Source organism: Ranitomeya variabilis, chromosome 2, assembly GCF_051348905.1.
Source record: "Ranitomeya variabilis isolate aRanVar5 chromosome 2, aRanVar5.hap1, whole genome shotgun sequence".
Lineage (NCBI taxonomy): Eukaryota > Metazoa > Chordata > Amphibia > Anura > Dendrobatidae > Ranitomeya > Ranitomeya variabilis.
Genome location: NC_135233.1, coordinates 863,485,340 through 863,505,557, shown reverse-complemented (window position 1 = coordinate 863,505,557; position 20,218 = coordinate 863,485,340). Strand labels below are relative to the sequence as shown.

The window sequence follows — 20,218 nt, the reverse complement described above, 5'->3', positions numbered from 1 at the left end:
CCATAATTACGTACTATAAATCCCTACAGAAGGGATGAATCTTTTCAAACAAACTGGACAATAATCCTCTTCAACTAACTGCTATTTATCCAGGAGGAACTTGTGTAGTGATGGTCTGATTCATCTATTTTCCATGGTATTGTTCTGGCTGTTTGGACTTTTCTATACTATTCTTGTCTCTGTATGGAAAACACCTGGCTTACAAAACATGTATTATGGATTAGACTCATAACAATGACTTCAGGGCTGAGATGAGCATAGCTACTAACCCGAGGCAACACAGAAAAAAACATGTGGTATCATCAGAAGCAGTGGGAGGTGATGGAGGAAGGATTGTGCAACGGGAGTGATTACTCTCTGGATGCAGTTGTTACTGTCTTCCACTAGGAGAACTTCTCAAGAGACTTTAAATAAGACTGATAGACGACATAGTGCACTTAGTTCTTTGCTTCGCCTGCCTCTCATCAGCTCTTTAGATAGGTGATAGAGAAGGTAGACGTTGTGTCCAGCACAGTTTCACCTCAGTAACTGAATTTTCTACTCTATTTTTATTATAGAAAATGGCCAATTCAGGCTTACAATTGTTAGGATTTGCTTTGGCTCTTATAGGGTGGATTGGGTTTATAGTGGCAGTAGCTATTCCACAATGGAAGATGTCGTCTTTTGCTGGAGATGCCATCATAACAGCACAAGTGACCTACGAAGGACTATGGATGGCCTGTGTCATGCAGAGCACAGGACAAATGCAATGCAAATCGTATGATTCTCTGCTGAAGATGGGAAGTAAGTACAACTCAGAAAAAGGTGTATTTGACATTTTCTATATAGTCTACTCCTTATCAAGCTCATGTTTAATTATCTATTAATGTAGCTACATAGAAAAAAACAGAAAAGGAAAAACTCTAATAAAATTCCAATTCAAAAGTGAGGGCTTTATTGTCACATGCATAAGGATCTATCTATCTATCTTTCTATCTATCTATCTATCTATCTATCTATCTATCTATCTATCTATTTATCTATCAATCTATCATGTCTATTTATCCTCACAAATGGTCAGCTATTTCATACATTTTAAGTTTGCTTGTACTAGTACTTGTGTGTTACGTAGGTTTCATGAAATGCAATAGTATCCATACCTGTGACCCCGGCCTTATTCTGGTCCTGTAATTAATTATGTGAGATAGAAAGACTATGCCTTAGGTCAGGAGTCCCCAACAAGAGGCTCGTGGGCCACATGTGGCTGGCGAGTGCAAGATGTTTGGCTTGCGGCTGTCTGCCAGCTTTGTGCATTAGCATCTGGTTTAGCAAATAGCTATGAGGAGAAGGTCTGTAGATGGTGACCTTTATGAGTAGCCTTGCATAAAAGATAAGATCTGGATATGCATATACTTGTGGGATGGGTGAGACAACTAAATATGGTAAGCTGTAGATAGGATGATACTGTTAGTTAGAGGGGAGCTTGAAGCTGAACATAATAGTGTGGAGGGTATCCTTGACATGAGAACACCAAATGAGGGTAATGTGGGAACCTTTAGATGTAATTATACTGCCTACAAAGGAGTGGGGTGCAAGGTCTATTTGGGCAAGCTGTTGCAGTCACAATACTAGTAATGGTGGGCTCTGAGTGTCACTTTTTGTGGTGGGGGCAGGCTTGGATGTGGCTCGCAACCATGTCTCAGAGTTGAATGTGGCTTTCAAGGTGAGAAGTGTTGGAGACCACTACCTTTGGTGATTGACTGGCCTTTATGCATACCAGGCATATACAGTAAACAATATAATGAGCTACTTATGCCATATTGTAAGTAATATAGTAACTATAATATATTGCAATAATGACTATATATGGTTCTCTAACAGCTAATAGACTATGACCTCATACGAGTGTTTACACCATAGGACATGATTAATATCTACCTGTTGAGACATCTAAGTCGTCTTCTTGACTATTTTTGAGGCTTTGACTTTTGCTAATTACAGATATTGGGTTAAAAACCCGTGTGGGCTGTGTTATTACATCTTCTAAAAGGTGATAAAAGGATATTTTGTACATGATAACTTTATGACTAGGAGAACATTTTAAGATTGATCCGTATATTATTATTTAGTCACAGTTATCTGGCTTTTTCAAGTTGCCATAGTATACAGACCTGTCATTGGATCATATTGATGTCTGCAGCAATTCAGCTTCAATGATTATTGCTTTAGAACTTTTTTTTTATAGGATCTTATATGATAGCACAATAAAAATACTATGTTCTAGGCAATGTTCACTTCACAACATGAAAAGTTAGAATCCAGTGCAATTAGGTATAACACCATCAAAGGAATGCTGCTATGGTTTACAGACAAGTGAGGGCAAGTCAAGACACAGGGGCTATTTAATAGTATGGTACAAAAGGTAATGATGTGCTTAGCTCAAAGGAACCAATCACTCACGTATCCAACTTGAAAAGTCTTGTTCAGTGTTTCTCAATATTCCTAAGTACATCCTACTCAAATTATACCACAGTACTGTGAAGGATATGATCATACATGAAAATTAGTGCTATGAAAAATAGAGCATAAGCAAAGCTTACGTACCCCGTAGAGAAGGTGTTCACAAGCTGCAGCCCACCTTGCAATTTAGTGTAGCCCCATCTTTCTGTATACAGTACAGTAATTTTCAAATCAAATGAAAAAATAGTGAAAATTGCTCAGGAACAATGATGTGAAATCACTGAGAGAGCACTGTGTAACTATATCTAGGCCCTCCATATATCAATTGACTAAGGTTCCTGGACCCCTATTTAGCATTCTAGAAAGGAATATGTGAGTGGGAGTGGTGGCTGTTAATGCTTCTCTCGCTATTATAAGACTATTGGGTGTTGTAGTAGATGGCTGCATTTCACAAAGTCCTCAAAGGAGAGCGTTACAGGTGTGCATGGTCTTCTACTCTCTAGAGTACTAATTGGGGAGAGGAGCACCCCATTTCCAATAATGTGGGAGTCTTAGTAGTGGAACATGTATCTCTTAAGGTGGGTACAAAAAGTATTCAGACCCCTTTAACTTTTTTCACTCATTGTTTCATTGCAGCCATTTGGTAATTTCAAAAAAGTTCATTTTTTCTCATTAATGTACACTCTGCACCCCATCTTGATGGAAAAAAAAACAGAAATGTAGAAATTTTTGCATTTTTATTAAAAAAGAAAAACTGAAACATCACATTGTCATAAGTATTCAGATCCTTTGCTCAGACACTCGTATTTAAGTCACATGATGTCCATTTCCTTCTGATCCTCCTTGAGATGATTCTACTCCTTCAATGGAGTCCAGCTGTGTTTAATTAAACTGATAGTACTTGATTTAGAAAGGCACACATCTGTCTATATAAGACCTCACAGCTCACAGTGCATGTCAGACTAAATGAGAATCATGAGGTCAAAGGAACTGGCCAAGGAGCTCAGAGACAGAAATATTGCAAGGCACACATCTGGCCAAGGTTACAAAAGAATTTCTGCAGTACTCAAGGTTCCTAAGAGCATAGTATCCTCCATTATCCTTAAATGTAAGCAGTTTGGGACCACCAGAAGTCTTCCTAGACCTGGTCATCCAGTCAAACTGAGCAATCATGGGAGAAGAGCCTTGGTGGGAGAGGTAAAGAAGAACCCCAAGATCACTGTGGCTGATCTCTACAGATGCAGTAGGAAATGGGAGAAAATTCCACAAAGTCAACTATCACTGCAACCCTCCACCAGTCGGGCCTTTATGGTAGAGTGGCCCGACTGAAGCCTCTCCTCAGTGCAAGACATATGAAAGCCCGCATAGAGTTTGCTAAAAAAAAACACACGAAGGACTCCCAGAATATGTGAAATAAGATTCTCTGGTCTGATGAGATGAGGATAAAACTTTTTGGTGATAATTCTAAGCGGCATGTGTGGAGAAAACCAGGAACTGCTCATCACCTGTCCAATACAATCCCAACAGTGAAACAGGGTGGTGGCAGCATCAAGCTATGGGAGTGTTTTTCAGCTGCAGGGACAGGACAACTGGTTGCAACTGAAGGAAACATGAATGCAGCCAAGTGCAAAGATATCCTGGATGAAAACCTCTTCCAGAGTGCTCTGGACCTCAGACTTGACCAAAGGTTCACCTTCCAACAAGGCAATGACTCTAAACACACAGCTAAAATAACAAAGGAGTGGCTTCAGAACAACTATGTGACCATTCTTGACTGGCACAGCCAGAGCCCTGAGGTAAACCCAATTGAGCATCTCTGGAGAGACCTGAAAATGGCTGTCCACCAACGTTCACCATCCAACCTGACGGAACTGGAGAGGGTTTGCAAGGAAGAATGGAGAGGATCGCCAAATCCAGATGTGAAAAACTTGTTGCATCATTCCGAAGAGGAATCATGGCTGTACTAGCTCAATACTGAGCAAAGGGTCTGGATACTTATGAACATGTGATATTTCAGTTTTTCTTTAAATAATTAAATGAATTTACCATACATTTCTGGTAAGAATACCCATTAAGGCCCATGTCTTGCACATCTTTATAGATGTTTCAACAATGGATAAATCATAATTTATGAAGCTTACCAGGGAAAGGTTGTAAATTATCACGTTAGATGGAGCATTTGCCTTCACAGCTTTCATATATTCCTTTATTCTTTTTACATGAGATTTGCTAATTAAGATATATTACAGCAGCCGCAGAAGCTGTTGGGAAATTATAAACTCCCTCATATGTACATTATGGTAATTTTATCAAAAAAGCCAATAAACTTTAACTACAGGAAACAATTGGCAGGTGCCTTTTATCCAGAAGATGAATGACTTGTGGCCTGAGTCATAAAAGTTGAGTTAATCAAGGGTTAGCGATTTTGTAGGCTAAGCTTCACACAACAAAGATGGCTGGTTCACAGCCTTCTCTATCGATGTTTGGATCTGAACAATGTTCTACGTGTCTCTATATACATTCAGACAAGATCGGGCCTGTCAAAATAGTCATCCTAGAGAGTTGCATATTTTCGACAAAGCAATACAACTCCAAAACATAAAAGACAAGAATTAAGAATACCTAACCTTAACCGTAGAACATTCCAGGTACAATATACTAAGTTAACTGTTTCATTCCAAACTGAAGAACAGCAGTTGACAAAGCCAGAAGAAGATCACTGTGTAAGATCAGCATATACAGACGTAGCAAATGTTACCTTAACACAGACAACACAGCACTGGAATATTATGGCCCAAAAAAATGTATTTTGACACTCAACTTGTCATTGGTCAATGATTTGTGCAATGTTATCTTAACCTTGTTAAATACTTTGTTGCAGAAAGCCATTTTATTAAAATGTTGTGTTATTTGTCATGTTAACCTTTACTACATCTGAATTCCCCTTTTTGCTTGACAGCTCATATGTGCATTTTACAGTTAGCTCATATTTGTATCTATGAAAATTAGCTGTTCACACCCTTACAAGCTGTCTAATTGGTAGTAAAACTGTTCACATCTCGTTTTAAGCCTTATGTATGAGGCCTTTATTGGGTGGACTCCAAATGTATACCATGGCAGAAGGCTTTGATGTATCCCACTCTATAGGCATGCTGGGGAATATGTTGCCTACAATCCTCCTCCCTTTCCATCTCAGACTAAGAGACTAGGCCCTTTCTCCCTGGCAGCATCTTGTAGCTAGGATTGACTCTTTGGGTAAAGTAAGTGGCTCACCGCCATGGCACAGGGTTCAGCTCTTCCCTCTACTGCCTTCCCAAAAGATTCTGTTATGTCAGTGAAATATATTTTCACTTGAAAAAAGTTACCAGACCCGTGTCTTACTGAGGATATACTGCCTCATCATACTTCAGCCAGATTAGTTCCTTGCAGCTGGTTGTGATGCTTTATGAAACCACAACACAACCACATAACTGGAAAGCTGGTGAAAGGTGCAACTGAGTGCACTGAAGCTACAGTTATCCAAGCCCTGAAAAACAAGCTGTAAAGCCAAGACCACAGTGACATTCTTCACCAGCCTCTGAGCGGCGTGGAGAAGCTCCAGTGATAACTGTCCGTATTTTGAAGGTGATGTCAATGCAGCCTTCAAACACATATGGTTAATGGATTCCTGTTATGGATGCTGTACACAGTATATATAAAATAGAATAGTTTATTTGCTTTACTAATGTACCAAATGCTCAGAGAAATGAGAACAGCACAGGTACTATAAACCAATGACAACTTTTTAGATAGCATTGGTTTACTATACTAACTGGTTCCCAGTAAATTTACATGTTAACCCGGATTTATCAAAGCTTTTACACTGCAATTCTGACATAAAAAGCTTTGAAAAGTTTCAAACTTTTTACACAACTCCAAGTTGCTCAAACATTTGGTGACTTTTGTCGTTTTCATGGCAGTTTTACGCCAGCAGCAGGGCAGGGACATGACGGGGTGTGACACCATAGCTCTTCTAATCCATGACTGTGGTGTTCCTTAAACTACAAATCTTACTGCATTCACTGACTACAGTAATGCTGGTTGCATGGCGCACAGTGGCACGTGCCATTTGCTGACTCTGCCATGTTCCTTCATCATGACTGGCGTGACCATTGCCCATAGTGATGAACCAAGGCCACGGTGTTTTAACATCGGTCAAATTTACAAATAGACTATCTTCACTCTGGACTTGTTTGAGCTTTGGACTATGGAATATGAATATGGAGACTCTTCAAGAGAACAACCACATTCATCACAATGTTTTCCCTGTATGTCACAATCAAAGAAGGAAACAGTTGTTGATAATTATAAATACAGACAACTAAGAAAACTACAGGGATGAGGGACAATGTTACATTTCATTTAAAATAAAATGATGCAGCGGTCTCTTGCCATCTCATTAGGCATTACCACTGATGGCAGTGATTGGCAGCAGTGGTGCGTGTTGTAGATGTGACATTTCCATTGCTTCTCTGTAAATAAAATATCGTCGTGGAGCAGCAAGGGCTTAAGTACTTCTGATTTTGTTATTTCAACAGCTTCGTCCCACTATTCTAGGAACCTGGCCAACTCCTTTAGTCTATAATTAATAGGGGAAACAAACAATTGCAAGCCTCCCAAGAATGTCAAATTTGGCAAAATTATTTCAAGATAGCAGTAGGAATTCAATAACGAAGTTGCACCAGTTCTTAGAGACCCACAAAACAATCTATGTATAACCTAAGGTCTAGTGATGAGCGAGTTTTCCAAGCATACTTGAGTCTCAACCGATTATTGCCGACGCTCAGATGCGATGCTCGGATCCCTGTCCTGCATGTTTCGTGGCCGTAATACAGCCAATTAACATGGCTACAATTTAACTGTGTATGGCAGACAATCCCTGCATCTTTCTTTAAGCCACGCAACATGCAGGGTACGGATCTGAGCATCGCATCCGAGCACCGGCAATACTTGGTTGAGACTCGAGCATACTTGGAAAACTCGAGTAACGAGCACACTCGCTCATCACTACTAAGGTCATAATTTGGGACTCTACAATTCTCTCATATTTGCAATATCTATTCTTATCTCAAATTAATATTTTTTAATTGTGTAATTTTAGAGTATACTGTATATGTATATGTATATGTATACTGTTTTTATGTTGTTCACATTAAGATATAAATAGCTCTTTAACCTTATTATATAAATTTGACACAATTACCAAATGTAGGGTATTTTTTTTTTACTTTCCATATTTTGCATTTTGATTGGATTTTATTGGGACATTTTATTGTTTTTATCATTTTTTACAGAAACATTAATTTTTGAAGTATATTGTAGTATTTTATTAATGTATTATTTCCTTCAATGTTTTTTTCGAGAAAAACTGTTTGTTTTACTTAATAGACACAGTACATACAATGTACAATGTGCAATTACTTGTTTTGGGGGGGAAGGGACTTGAAGTGTTAGCGGAAACCCTCTCCATCTATTAAACTCCATGTATAAATATAAAACAAATCTAAATAAATGATCAAATTGAAAATCACAGTTAAACATGGACTAAGCTGAAAATTGAATCTAACTACAGGGATGAAATTCTGTAGAGCTACAGATGTAAATGTAGCTAAGAATATATTTTACTGTTCTTTATCTCTGAGAAAATGTAATCCAGTGAAAAAAACTTCCATAACCGCACAAAGGGTAGACCAGGGTTGGGTTTCCGTGCTTCAGGAGGTAGAAGAATCTTTTGGATGAACTTATAATAAAAACAGAGCCAGGTTTAAACTTGCTTACAAGTTAGAAATGTTGCTACTTTTCAAGTTAGAACTTGGCAAAGAATTAAAAACAGGAAGATTTTCAAAGATGTTGTTATTATACAGTCACCTAATCTAGGAAGCGAAAGACATCATAATATTGGTCGTCCATGAAAAGAATAAAACATCTGCCAAGTATAATAAAATAGAAAAAAAATCAATTGTAAAAACTATTACATTTAATATCCGCTGCTGGTTCCCAAGACTGAATATGGTTTTAGGTCTTTATTTTGAGAACATGTTACTGGTTAGAATGCTTGGTTGGGGAGCTTTCTCCTACTTATTCGTATCTGGGGTTAGAAATCTTTATAACAACCTTTGTTATTATTATTAAGTTTGATATCCCAATATGGAGCTAAAGCAGGATGTGACAAACAGAGAAGACTCTGAGCCGCCATGTGATATGCAGCAAGACCATGAATTATTCATCTTAACTGTATCATTGTTAAAATCACCCAAGGCAATATTCTCCACAAATTGTCTATTACATCAATGTGAAATATAATAAGTTAACGAGAAAACATACTCACACACCCAATGGAAACATATTTGGGGAACCGGCATGAAGGCACATGTAGTCCCTGCAGCTACTTACTAAGCAAATCAGGGAAGTTGTGTGAACAATAGGGTTGCATTTACAGCATGTTGGCCAATTTGTGCACATTGACCGATGCAAACTTTATGTACAGAATGATCTTTAATAAAGTAGTTCTGTCCACATATAAAATACATACTGTCTGGGATGTAATGTCCGGCATAAACGATCTAATCCGTCAACAATCTAGCAGTTTGCTCATCCATCAAGTTGTTTGATGACATATTTACAATGGCCAATGATCAGAAACAAGAGTTTTGATGAACCCTCATTAATTATTAGCCTTCGGAAAAGGGTCTTAAAGGGAACTTGTCACGTGAAATAATGCTATTAACCTGCAGATATGGAGCAAAACTGGAGGGTAATAGCATTCTCAAGATGCCTGGCACTCGCATTTTGAGCCCCACTGCAGGGTCTCATGCCGATCCGCTGTTCGTAAGTGCCGGGAGCGTGGTTACAAAGCCATGATTGAACCTGTGCCGATGCCAACACTGTGACTGAACATCAAATGCTGCCAGGAGGAATAAAGTTAATTTGCTCCAGGCACTGGGACTCAAGGTATGGGCACCCGGCAGGTTCCATACACCATTAACCTGCAAATTAAATCCATATCTGCAGATTAATAGCATTTTTTCACTTGACAGTTTTCCTTTAAAGATAACCTGAAATCTAATGCATTCTGCCCAGTCCACGAGCAGCATATATCAGGCACTGACTGTATGACCTCAGCAAGTTATGTTTGACATTGAAACATTGCAGCATTTCAGAGAAAAACATATTTTTATTAGTCAATGTACGCATATAGGCAAGGACCAAGGGCAGCGGGCAGGAAGTCCAACTAGTCTATAGTGCGGTTCACTCTCAATTGATTGTTAATATATATCTGGCTGAGACTGTACAGCCAGTGTCTGAAACATGATGTCCATGGATTGGCTGCATGTATCAGGTGTCATGTTCACTTTAGTAATGACCTTAAGATTTCATACTATCAGCTTTAAGGGAATCTGTAAGCAGATGCAAATGAGGCTAAGGAGCTATTGTAGATCTGAAACCTCTGTCACTCCAACTCTATTCTCTGCCCAATATTAGGGTCATTCAAATCTCACTGCCAAAATAAAGGCTAATATTGTGATACATTATGTATTTAGTAGTAAATGTGATTTACTAATAACAAATCTCTCTTCTTTATTCAGGCACTATGCAGGCCACACGGGCACTGATGATTTGTGGAATCCTTGTGGGATTCTTTGCTGCTTGCACTGCTGCAGTAGGTATGAAATGCCTAACTTGTCTACAAGATGATGAGGTGAAAAAAGCCAAAGTGGGGATTGTAGGAGGCGTTCTTTTCATTATTGCTGGTAAGATTCATTGTATTTAGGTGAATTTACATTACGCCCCATGCTCTAAGAATAAATTGACTTTCATTTCTTTATATGTTTCTCTGACTAGATAAAAAGTCCATTGTGTAATGTCGCCTATTGTGGCATGATTGACATCCTAAAGAGGATACGACATTACTAGGGCCAGTTTTAGGCAAAGTGGGGCCCTAGGCAAAAGTTTAAAATGGGGCCCCAAATGCTGACATATCACATCACACAGAAGCATTTCTGTTGTAGTTACATGCACTGAGTTCAGGCCGCTAAATGAGTGTGATCGACAATATTTAAGTCGTTCGCTTGTTTCCCGGCCTCTTTACACTGAGAAAGAATGGGAACAGAACAATCACTATTAGATCAATCTGTCCCCATACAGTATCATGTTATCAGCAGCATATCTACAGTTTACACAGGCGATGTGCTGCTGTGAACAATGATTTTTGTTCCCTCATAAACAATCCAATCACTCGATGAATATGCAGCATTTTGCTTGTTTAGTATAATACGCCTCATAGTCCTCCATATAGTATATTGTGCACCACAGTCATCCATATTGTAAAATGCACACCCCATAGTTCTCTATATAATATAATGTGCCCCATAGTCCTCCATATAGTATAATATACTCCTCATTTCTCCATATAATATAATACACTCTTCATAGGCCTCCATATATTAAAATACACTGCTTAGTCCTCCATATAGTATAATACACTCCTCATAGTCCTCCATATATTAAAATACACTCCTCAGTCCTCCATACAGTATAATAGACTCCTCATAGTGCTCCATATAGTATAATGCACTGCCATTGTCATCCATGTAGTACAATTCACTTCCCATAGTATAATGCACCCCATAGTTCTTCATATAGTATAATGTATTCCCCATAGTCTTTGATACAGTATAATGCAGCCCACTTATAGTATAATGCTGCCACACCACATAATATATTGTAGCCCCCTGAGTAAAATGCAGCCCCGTCATACAATATAATGTAACCCCCATAGAATATAATGCAGCCCCCTCACATAGTATAAAGTAGCCCCTCCATAGAATATATGGTAGCCCCCTCATAGAGTATAATGCAGCCCCCATAGAATATAATGCAGCCCCCATAGAATATAATTTAGCCCCATCAAAGAGTATGATGCAATCCTCCCCCATAGAATGTAATACAGCCCATCATAGAATATAATACAGCCCTCGCCCCTAGAATATAATACAGCCCTCACCCCTAGAATATAATACAGCCCTCCCCATAGAATATAATACAGCCCTCCTATAGAATATAATACAGCCCTCAACCATAGAATATAATACAGCCCCCATAGAATATAATACAGCGCCCATAGAATATAATACAGCCCTCCCATAGAATCTAGAATATAATACAGCCCTCCCCCATAGAATATAATACAGCCCCCCATAGAATATAATACAGCCCTCCCCATAGAATATAATGCAGCTCCCATAGATTATAATACAGCCCTCCCCATAGAATATAATACAGCCCCCCATAGAATATAATACAGCCCTCCCCCATAGAATATAATGCAGCCCCCATAGAATATAATACAGCCCTCCCCCATAGAATATAACAACCCCCCATAGAATCTAATACAGCCCTCCTCCATAGAATCTAATACAGCCCTCCCCCATAGAATATAATGTAGCCGATCCCCCGAGAATGGTCCCACAGTCCAGTAATCACTCATTGATATATTTAAAAAAACACAGAATCCTCACCTCTCCTCATGCCCAGCACTGCTCCCGATGCTCCAGGCTCGGCTCCGGTCTCAGTGGCTGCAGTCAGCCCGGCACACAGCAGGTATGCGATGAAGTGACATCATCGCACACCCGCAGTGTCAGAGGCAGAGGGTAATGATGGGAGAGGGAGCATTAGCTGACGCTCTCTCCTCCATCATTGCTTTGAACTGTACCGGCATCTACTGTATGATGCTGGTACAGTTCAATGCGACGGTGGTGGTGGGGGCAGTCGGCGCTGGAGGGGGGGAGTCAGCGCTGGCGGCAGGCAACTGGCTGGGAGGCGGGGGCCCTAGGCAGCTGTCTGCCTGCCTGCCGCTAATGCTGACCCTGGACATTACTACTCTTGAAATACAGCACATACTCTTCTGCTCTGCCTCACAGTCACACTTTGTGCACTGCTCTTGCGCCCAATGCTGCAAGACTGAGTAAAGGAACATTTTCATGTTTCTATTAAATACAATTTTAATAATTTAATTATAGGCTATGTAATGTAGTCCATCAAAGTTTCTCGTATGTAATAGATTTCTTATAGCAGTAACATTTTTTGCATATACTGAAATAAACACTTTCATCATGTACCTCCACATTTAATGGTAACTCACCAGTAATATTCCAGCAGTGTATTTTGCTTCATCCCAGCTCAGTTTCAGTTATATATTTGTCTCCCAGTTATATATTTGTCTCCATTTATTATGGACAGTCGGGTCATGTGATTTCAGTCTGACTACCAGGACAGTATCTGCTCTTATGTGTAATCAGTGTGTCAGTCTCTGACTTTCTGTGATCTACAAAACAACATCTACACCTACCATATCCCTTCTGGCAGCTCTCAGACTCAACACCCATCTCTGCCCTTCCATGCTACTGGTGGGGTGCTTCTTTAACTGAAGATAGCCAACTTGTATTTTTTCATGTTGCATGTCTTCTGAATTATTTGTTCTCTTCCCTTTAGGTCTTTGTGTTCTTATTGCAACAGCATGGTATGGAAACCAAATAGCAAGAGATTTCTATAATGCCTTCACACCAAGCAACTCCAAGTAAGTACATTATTCAGTGTTAGTGGAGGTAGCAATACTATAAGTCAAAATCAACTGAGTTAAAATGACTTCCCATGTGCCTTAAGATAGGAAGCTAAATCAGGCACTCCATGTGCAGACATGTGTTTCAGGCTGTTTGCCACTCAGCAGTGGAAAGCAAGAGAACTGATTTGGCTGGGTGAGAGGCTTCTGAAAGAGTCTTTAAGAGATAAAGTTTCTCCTTGTGAAGAGTGCAAGTTGATATAAGATAACATTAAAGCCATGGAATGCTCCTTTGGGAATTTAAATATGCAAAAAGCATGGAAAGGCAGGAACTTAGCTACCACCTGTTAAAAGTGTCAATTCTAAAAGTCAATTCGACTAACTAAAGGGCCTTGCCACATGACTAAGGATATGAAGCCAAACCAGGAGCTCCATTTGCAGACACGTGTTTTAAAGTGTATGACAACAATAAGATCCATGTGGCAAGGCTTTTTAAAGGATTGATATTGACATTCAAGATTGCTACTTCATTTAAGTGGCACTAGAAATCACTTCCTTTTCCTCTTTGAAGAAGTTTTTTGCGTATTTAAAATCCCAGAGGAGTAATGCATGGCTTATAATCTCACTATGTCAACTTGACACTCTTCATAAAGTAACACTTTACCCCTTAGCAACTAATGCTAATAGTAAAATATGAATTATACTCAAGTGCAATCTGTAAATTATGGTTGACAGCTTTGACTTTGATCCATCCTTATTAATTTTGGATATACTGTGTTTTGCATTACATAAAACTCTCTCTAAACCCTTCTTGTGATAACATGCAGCTCGTTACTTATCTCAGATTATAATTTCTAGAAATCTCATCTTTACCTGTCATTAAAGAAGCTCTCTCATCAAAGTTTTGTTATCCTCTTAATAAATTGCAATCATCATAATACATAGCACTGTGTATTTAAAATTGCTAATTTTGCCTTTCTACCCAGCTAATTCTTCTCTTTTCCATTATGTCTATGACGTCACATGATTAAAGCACAGACTAGCTAACTCCTTCTAAGCTCTATACAGATATACAGAAATAGGAAGTCTATTTTCGCTGCATGAGTCATAAGGCACTGCAGAAGTCTCTGTCGGGGGGAGAGGTAGCAGCTAGGTCAGAAATTGAAGAGAGGAATGAGAAATGTAGGGAAAAGGTACTTCCTGTTTCTAACTAGACTTTGTAGAGCAAAGAAAATGGATTAATTAGTTGGGTAGAAAGACAAAATGAGCAATTGTTAGTACATAGTGCTATATAATATGATTTTTGTAATATATTAAGATTATAAAAACTTTAATAGGTGTGCTTCTTTAATGCAAAAGATAAAAACATGAGGTACTACCCCAATTGAAGCAATTAAGATTGATGTTAGACTTCTTACACTAACAGAACAGTTCCAGAAAAAAAATCTAAAACTGTCTTTTTTCCTAGATCAGTCAAAATTCAGCTATATTTTTCTCTATATATTTGATGTAAAATACTGAAAACCCTAATGGTTTTGATATATGAAGCCAAGACACACCTAACAACTGAAACTGTAGAGGGTTAATTCATGATCTTATAGAAGATAGCGAGATCAGTTGATTACAATACAAGCAAAATGAACAATATTTCATCCAGATCTATTCTCCCAGGGATTGTCCAGCTAGATAAAAAGCTGTATGAATATATTTCACGTGGAAATTGAACTTACTAATATATTTTAACTGGGTTATTTACTACTAGAACAACCTCTTCTCAATCTGAATGTTTACTTCTGTTAGGGTATGTGTCCATGAGCTGGATTACAACCGGATTAGCTGCGGATTGAACGCTGCGTACAGCCGCAGTGTTCAACCCGCAGTGTCCAGATGTTACAGCGTAGTGGAGGGGATTTTATGAAATCCCGTCTCCACTATGTGTGCGAACCCTGCATTTCATGTAAATAACAGGGTCCTATGTATAGGGTACGGCGATTCCGGATGTGTACAATGAACACATCCGGAATCACCGCACGTATAGAAGGGGGCGTCGCTTTGGGCGGAGCGGGTTTTCCGCTCCATCCAAAGCACCGGCAATCCGGACCATGGACACGCACCCTTAAACTGAATGTTAAAAATAATTAGCATGTAGAGGCAATGAGCAGAAATGCTTAGCTGAGTGCATGCTCTACTTTGAGACTGAAGAAGGCTCAATAAGAGTCTATTATGTCCGTCTTTATTCTCAAAGTAGAACAGCACTACACTTCCTCAATGTCCATATTGTAGAGCAAGTCCCTGGCACCAGCCACTTCCAAAATGGTTTTGACACAGATAAAAGCTTCCTTACCCCCATGTTTTGGTCTGTGATGAGTATGGAAACAGCTGACTAACAGGCTCAAGTCATAAACTAAAGGTACCTTCACACGAAACGACTTTGTAACGATATCGCTAGCGATCCGTGACGTTGCAGCGTCCTCGCTAGCGATATCGTTTCGTTTGACACGCAGCAGCGATCAGGATCCTGCTGTGATGTCGCTGGTTGCTGAATAAAGTCCAAAACTTTATTTGGTCGTCCGATAGCCGTGTATCGTTGTGTTTGAAAGCAAAAGCAACGATACCAGCAATGTTTTACACTGGTAACCAGGGTAAACATCGGGTTACCAAGCGCAGGGCCGTGCTTAGTAACCCGATGTTTACCCTGGTTACCAGCGTAAAAGTAAAAAAAACAAACAGTACATACTCACCTGCGCGTCCCCCAGCGTCTGCTTCCTGACACTTACTGAGTGCCGGCCCTAAAGTGAAAGTGAAAGCACAGCGGTGACGTCACCGCTCTGCTGTTAGGGCCGGAACTCAGTCAGTGTCAGGAGGCAGACGCTGGGGGACGCGCAGGTGAGTATGTACTGTTTGTTTTTTTTACTTTTACGCTGGTAACCAGGGTAAACATCGGGTTACTAAGCGCGGCCCTGCGCTTAGTAACCCGATGTTTACCCTGGTTACCCGGGGACCTCGGCATCGTTGGTCGCTGGAGAGCGGTCTGTGTGACAGCTCTCCAGCGATCAAACAGCGACGCTGCAGCGATCGGCATCGTTGTCGCTATCGCTGCAGCGTCGCTTCGTGTGAAGGTACCTTTAGCCGTCCTCTACCTCTGTTTATTCATAGCCAAAAAAGGGTTCTGTCTCTGAACCAGCCTTCTCAGATAAGTTATCAAGACATAGAGGGAGGAGAAATCTTTCTTCTGTTTGAAACCCAATGTGGAAACAGAGCTGATTTGATCCTGGGACTGGAACTGAAATCTATACATTGGAGAAACTATGATGAATAAGCTATATCAGTAGCTTTAGTCTATTTCCACTTGAAATGCATCAACTTTTTACCTAGCTATACTACTCATTTAAAAATCATAAATTTTGTAAATGCAAAAGCTAAAGAAAATTATATCTGTTTTTCTTTTTTTGTCCTAGGTATGAGTTTGGTCCCGCTTTATTTATTGGCTGGGCTGGAGCTGCACTTGCCATTTTAGGAGGTGCTCTTCTGTGCTGCTCTTGCCCCAGAAGAGAAACTTCATATCCACCAAGAAGCTACAACAAAAATGCACCTTCAGCACCTTCAGGAAAAGACTACGTGTAAATTAGAATGATACTGCCTAAATATTTCACTGGGAATTGACAATCTTTTTTTCCTACTGCCACTAGAAAAATAGTCCCACTTGCCAAAATTACCTGCTATTTTACCAGCAACACAGTCCATTATTCTAGTAATTGAAAGAAAAGTGGTTAGAAACGTCAAAAGTTATTAACTTATTAATTGAGTGGTGATTAAAAGGTCACGAGGCAATGGGAAGTCCAAACAGAAAAGATAAGTAAAAAACAAAATCACAAATTTCCCAGATGTACAAATCCCATGTACTGATAAGTAGATTGGTTTATTTATGGAAATGTAGTCAACAGTCATGATAAAGAACAGATTGGAAATCATGCAAAAAGGTCATTAAAATGCATTTCTATATTAATAACATATAAAGCATCACTAATTACTGTCCGATATATACATTTATAAGTATTAAGCACTTTTACATATCAGAATCTCAAAGGTTATTTTTTGCATAATTTGGAATTACGGGATGTACCTCTCATTAGTCATAGTTATATAGAGCTAAGAGACTATTTATTGCATTAAATGAACTACTGTTCAGGCCAGCCGCATTATATCTTGGATGTCATTGACAGGGGCCAACAAAACAAATAGAGATACTTTCTTAGTGTCAAACGATGGTCTTTTTATGTAGTAGTTTTCTTGGGACTAAATTTTGAAAAAAAAATGCTTTGTTTAGTAGTATATATGAAAGGAGCCCAAGAGCAAATATTTAAAAGGGGACTTTTTTTGGTGCTAGTTAACGCTATCGCAATTCTAACAACATGGGACAGAATTAATTCATACTTTTTGTGCCCATGTTTAAGATCCCTGGGTAAATATCCCATAATCCTATTTGCTACTATTGCAGGACCTGAAGAGAGGAGATTCAGTCAATCTGGCTGGACCTCTTCTCGTCAGGACCCCATGGCATCCCTTATGGTACGTACAGTCTTGGCTCTCTGAAAAAAACTCTAAAAATGAAAAAAAATGAACAAAAAATAAAGAAACATAAACCAATTCCTCAATCTGCTCCTTTCTTTTAATACTATTGTGACTGATCTTTAAAAAACAAACCTTGGAAATACTTTAAAAAAAAATCTTCTTATGGGCTGAAATAGATCAGATGAATGCTTTCTCTTCCTATTCATTCCTTAATAGTAGGTGAACACATGAGAACGTAGCTGTGTGAGTCCCGACAAGTGTCACAGACTTGCAGCTCATTTGGAAATGACAGTAGGCTTTGTGGTGTGAAATCAGATGAAGAGTATTTCTCTGCAGTCTTGTAAAAGATTCAATAATTTCAAAGCCACGAAAGTACAATATCCTTAATAAACTCTGTATGTATATATGTATAACATTCGCTCTACAATTGATACCAAAAGTATATTTTCTTTCTTTAAAATATCAATTTGCCACACTTGGATTTTATAGTATTAGGAAAATGTACTGTCTTGTGTCAGCATGATAAATCTCAAGCCTCCTAAGAGGCAGAAGGGTAAGGATACTCACATGGCAAGGAGCTTTGGAGGTGATGCATTCCTTATTATAATAAACCTGATTTTAATGTTTTTGTGATATTTTTTTAAATAAATGACATGTTTTTACAGTAAACAAAATGTATTTTGTTTATTGACCGAAGTTTTAAATTTATTCATGTTGCTCATATAAATATATATCTTTTTGCAAATTGCCTCTTCAGACAGAAAGAGAACTTGAAATCTAGCATCACCTGTTGGAAGTAGCAATCTTAAAAGTTAATATTGACCCTCTAACAATCCTTTCCACAAGACTTAGTATAAGAAGCTAAACCAGGAAGTCTAGTCGCAGACTCATGTTTTGGGGGTGTTTGCTCCTACTCAGTGCAATACAGGTGATCTGATTGGTTCAGTTAGAGGCCTTTTCCTAGAATTCTAATGGGGGACATTTCTCCTTGTAGAAAGGGCTAAGCCAGTGTAAGGAGACTTTTAGGCTTTGCAAACTCTTTGTAGATGTTGCCCTTTGTTGGATCCCAAGATCCCAGGGCAGCAAAGCAGCAGTACTAACTTATAGTGGTAACCTATAACTGTGATATGCAATACTTTCACTTTGCGATTATTCTGAAGACTGTACTGTATAGAAAATAACTGATCATATGACATCTAGAAAAAGTTAAGAGGATTAGACAGATCACTTTCCTATATCAGTGAGGATTACATTAATGGCATATTCTACCGAAATGCCTTCATATGTATTCAGCATCTTTTATGTACATTTTCACTTCTTAATAAAGTTATCAGGGTTATAGCATGTAGAAGAGGTTGGGTGCAAACATGAATAGATTCAGCTACTTATTGGCCAGGCGGGATTGTCAGGACCAGGTTTGCATAAGTGGGTGGGTTTAGTATCTGCATGGGTCACCTCCCTTGGAGGCATGACACTGGCAATACAGGAACAGAGAAAAGCATTCTGGTCTGGCATATGGCAAAGGACACATACAGGGGGCTGTAACATGGTCGGAAGAAGATATGAACAGAGCCTAAAATATATAGTAAGAACAATAATAAATGTTGCATTCATGTTTTATACATACAGCTCTGCTACATCCATAGAAAATACACAAAGCTCCGCTCCAACCATAGTATACACTCACATCTCTGCAAAATCCATAGTACACATGTAAGGAGGAAGACTGGGCTGCGGGCACCCGTACTGTTGTGGCTGCGTCCCAGGTTTTGTCTGGGAAAGAATAGGGAACCGGGCAGACCTTTTCACCCGGAAGCAGGGGCGTGGCAAACAGAAAAGTGCGCTTAGCGACGGGCAGTTTCTCGCTACTGGGGACAGAGCAGGTGTGTGCACAGCATGCTCCGCTTAGCGTTCAGCAGCACTACAATGTACTGCGGGCGGCTCTACATGAGCACGCCACTGAGCCCAGCAGCAGAGGAAGGGCCGTGGTTTTCGTTGAGCTGAGTGCTGCACGCGATAGGAACAGGGGCCGTGTTCAGGACTGTTCGTTGTGGCCTTCTTTGTGAACAGCACACTTCAGATCCCCCTTGACAATAGACTGTATGCAACTCCCTTGAATTTAGCTGCCCAAGTTCATGGACTATTGGCTCAACGGGTAAAACCAGAGACCACCCACTGCAGCCAGAAGATATATCGTGAGCTGTGGAATCTTCTCTAGAGGACATTGCACCGGCTGTTACTGGGACTACAGCCCTCAACAGATCATCTGTGGAAGAGGAAGCCACAAACACGATAAGTTTATTGAGTGGACTGTTACCACAATGTTGTTGTCTATTTCCCTATCATTTGCTCTTTAACTGCTCATCTCCCTGCGAGGAGTATCTTTACTGTTAAATAGTGTTGAGCATTCCGATACCGCAAGTATCGGGTATCGGCCGATACTTGCGGTATCGGAATTCCGATACCGAGTGCCGATATTTTTGTGATATCGGAAATCAGAATCGGAAGTTCCCAGTGTATGGTTCCCAGGGTCTGGAGGAGAGTAGACTCTCCTTCAGGCCCTGGGATCCATATTCATGTAAAAAATAAAGAATTAAAATAAAAAATATG

General features: G+C 39.5%; 2 protein-coding genes across 2 annotated transcripts in view; one reads left to right on the top strand and one right to left on the bottom strand.

Moving 5' to 3' along the window:
• The window catches only part of CLDN16 (claudin 16), a 457,823-nt gene that overhangs the window by 361,078 nt on the left and 76,527 nt on the right, over positions 1–20,218 (bottom strand). The window lies entirely within an intron of this gene.
• Positions 369–18,282, top strand: CLDN1 (claudin 1). Its single transcript, XM_077290300.1, has 4 exons — positions 369–783; positions 10,065–10,229; positions 12,970–13,054; positions 16,495–18,282. The coding sequence occupies exons 1-4, from the start codon at positions 561–563 to the stop codon at positions 16,658–16,660; spliced, it is 639 nt and encodes a 212-aa protein (XP_077146415.1). The 5' UTR covers positions 369–560; the 3' UTR covers positions 16,661–18,282.

Bases quoted from the DNA above. Each gene is read 5' to 3' on its own strand.
- CLDN1 (XM_077290300.1), top strand. From the start codon at position 561: ATGGCCAATTCAGGCTTACAATTGTTAGGATTTGCTTTGGCTCTTATA. The intron at 10,230-12,969 runs GTAAGATTCATT...TCTTCCCTTTAG, and splicing joins CGTTCTTTTCATTATTGCTG to GTCTTTGTGTTCTTATTGCA. The intron at 13,055-16,494 runs GTAAGTACATTA...TTTTTGTCCTAG, and splicing joins TTCACACCAAGCAACTCCAA to GTATGAGTTTGGTCCCGCTT.